Source organism: Bufo bufo, chromosome 4, assembly GCF_905171765.1.
Source record: "Bufo bufo chromosome 4, aBufBuf1.1, whole genome shotgun sequence".
In the NCBI taxonomy this organism is placed as follows: Eukaryota; Metazoa; Chordata; class Amphibia; order Anura; family Bufonidae; genus Bufo; species Bufo bufo.
In genome coordinates, this window is record NC_053392.1 from 154746818 (window position 1) to 154749650 (window position 2833).

The 2833-nt window shown below is 45.6% G+C and overlaps 1 protein-coding gene across 1 annotated transcript; it reads right to left on the bottom strand.

Moving 5' to 3' along the window:
* Positions 1 to 442: 442 nt before the first annotated feature.
* Positions 443 to 2620, bottom strand: LOC120997776 (heat shock cognate 71 kDa protein-like). The gene has a single exon (XM_040428043.1). It carries the CDS (start codon positions 2546 to 2548, stop codon positions 911 to 913), a length of 1638 nt encoding a protein of 545 aa, XP_040283977.1. The 5' UTR covers positions 2549 to 2620; the 3' UTR covers positions 443 to 910.
* Positions 2621 to 2833: the final 213 nt, after the last annotated feature.

Here is a 2833-nt window from a genome sequence, read left to right on the forward strand (position 1 = left end):
CCATAATGTTTTACAGGGTCAGCTCACCAGCAGGCCCTCACCTACAATCTTTTAGAGGTTTAGTTCACCAACAGGCTTTCACATATAATGTTTTTGAGGGTCAGCTCACCAGCAGGCCCTCAACCATTATGTTTTACAGGGTTAGCTCACCAGAAGGACCTCATCTACACTCTTTTAGAGGGTCAGCTCACCTGCAGGCCCTTGCATGTAATGTTTTAGAGGGTCAGCTCACTAGCAGGCCCTAACCTACATTCTTTTAGAGGGTCAGCTCACCTGCAGGCCCTCACATATAATGTTTTAGAGGGTCAGCTCATCAGTAGGCCCTCACATAGGCCCAATCTTTTAGAGCGTCTGCTTACCTGTAGGCTTTCGCATATAATGTTTTAGAGGGTCAGCTCACCTGCAGGCCCTCGCATATAATGTTGTTGTTTTTTTTTTTTTGCCAGTTAAATAACTTTATTTCTCTAGACCAGTTTATTACAGTACAGGTAAAGTGCAATGACGTTTTATGTCTGATGGAGTGAATTCAAGTATTAATGCCCCAACTAAGTAAACTTAATGGGAATTAATTGGAACAGCCATTAAAACAATTGCGTCCTAGGAGTTTAGAGGAATGCATCGCTAGACAATGTTTAGTCGACCTCCTCAATTCTGGGTCCAGATGAAGCAGCACCTGCTCCTGGGAAGCCACCAGACATTCCTCCTGGCATGCCACCAGCACTCTGGTACAGCTTAGTGATGATGGGGTTACAGACCTTCTCAAGTTCCTTCTGTTGATGTTCAAATTCATCCTTCTCTGCAGTCTGGTTCTTGTCCAGCCAAGCAATAATCTCATTGCATTTATCCAGGATCTTCTACTTGTCCTCATCGGAGATCTTTCCTTGGAGTTTCTCATCCTCAACTGTTACTTTCATGTTGAATGCAGAGAGTTCTTGGAGGAAACCTTGTCTCTCTGCTTCTCATCTTCAGCCTTATACTTCTCAGCCTCTTGAACCATGCGTTCAATGTCTTCCTTGCTGAGACTACCTTTGCCGTTGGTAATTGTGATCTTGTTTTCTTTGCCAGTGCTCTTATCCACAGTAGACACGTTTAGGATACCATTGGCATCAATTTCAAATGTCACCTCAATCTGAGGAACGCCACGAGGAGCTGGAGGAATGCCAGTTAGCTCAAACTTGCCCAGTAGGTTATTGTCCTTTGTCATGGCCCTCTCACCTTCATATACCTGAATCAAGACACCTGGCTGGTTGTCAGAATATGTTGTGAAGGTCTGTGTCTTGTTTGTGGGAATGGTAGTGTTACGCTTGATCAGGACAGTCGTTACTCCACCAGCAGTCTCAATACCCAGAGACAGGAGAGCGACATCAAGCAGAAGGAGGTCCTGCACGTTCTCAGATTTGTCTCCAGACAAGATGGCTGCCTGAACAGCTGCACCATAGGCTACAGCTTCATCAGGGTTGATACTCTTGTTCAGTTCCTTTCCATTGAAGAAGTCCTGAAGGAACTTCTGAATCTTGGGGATAAGTGTGGAACCACCAACCAGCACAATGTCATGGATTTGTGATTTGTCAAGCTTAGCATCACAAAGAGCCTTTTCTACTGGATCCAGGGTTCCTCTGAAGAGATCAGCATTCAATTCTTCAAAGCGAGCTCTGGTGATTGAAGTGTAGAAGTCGATGCCTTCATACAGAGAGTCAATTTCTATGCTAGCCTGGGTACTGGATGACAGAGTGCGCTTTGCACGTTCACAGGCAGTGCGGAGACGGCGAACAGGTCTTTTGTTATCAATTATGTCTTTCTTGTGCTTCCTTTTGAATTTGGCTACAAAGTGATTCACCATTCTGTTATCAAAGTCTTCACCACCCAGATGGGTGCCACCAGCTGTTGACTTTACTTCAAAGATTCCATCTTCAATTGTCATAATGTATACATCAAAAGTGCCACCACCAACATCAAAGAACAACACATTCCTTTCTGCTCCAACCTTTTTATCCAGTCCATAGGCAATGGCTGCAGAAGTTGGCTCATTAAAGATACGCAGTACATTGAGCCCAGAAATGGTACCAGCATCCTTGGTAGCCTGGCTCTGGGAATCATTGAAGTAGGTTGGGACAGTGATCACAGCACTTGTCACAGTCTTGCCAAGATAAGCTTCTGCAATCTCCTTCATCTTTGCTAAGACCATAGAGAAGACCTCTTCAGGATAGAAAGACTTGCACTCTTCTTTGTATTCAACTTGGAGCTTTGGTCTTCCACCATCACTGATAACTTCAAAAGGCCAGTGCTTCATGTCAGACTGTACAACAGAGTCCTCAAATCTACGCCCAATCAGTAATTTGGCATCAAACACTGTATTGGTTGGATTCATGGCCACTTGATTTTTGGCAGCATCACCAATCAACCTCTCGGTGTCTGTGAAAGCAACATAGTTGTGCGTGGTCCTGTTGCCCTGGTCATTGGCAATAATTTCCACCTTGCCATGCTGAAACACACCCACACAGGAGTAGGTGGTGCCAAGGTCAATGCCAACTGCTGGTCCCTTAGACATTTCTGCACTGCTGTACACGTTCCTCGATCTTTTCTGAGCTGCTCGCCGTCCCCGAGCAGGCCGCTGGTAAAATGAGCGCATATTATGTTTTTGAGGGTAAGATCACCAGCAGGCCCTCAACTATAATGTTTTACAGGGTCAGCTCACCAGCAGGCACTCACCTACAATCTTTTAGAGGGTCAGCTCACCAGCAGGCCCTCGCATATAATGTTTTTGAGGGTCAGCTCACCAGCAGGCCCTAAACCATAATGTTTTACAGGGTCAGCTCACCAGAAGGCCCTCGCA

Bases quoted from the DNA above. Each gene is read 5' to 3' on its own strand.
- LOC120997776 (XM_040428043.1), bottom strand. From the start codon at position 2,548: ATGTCTAAGGGACCAGCAGTTGGCATTGACCTTGGCACCACCTACTCC.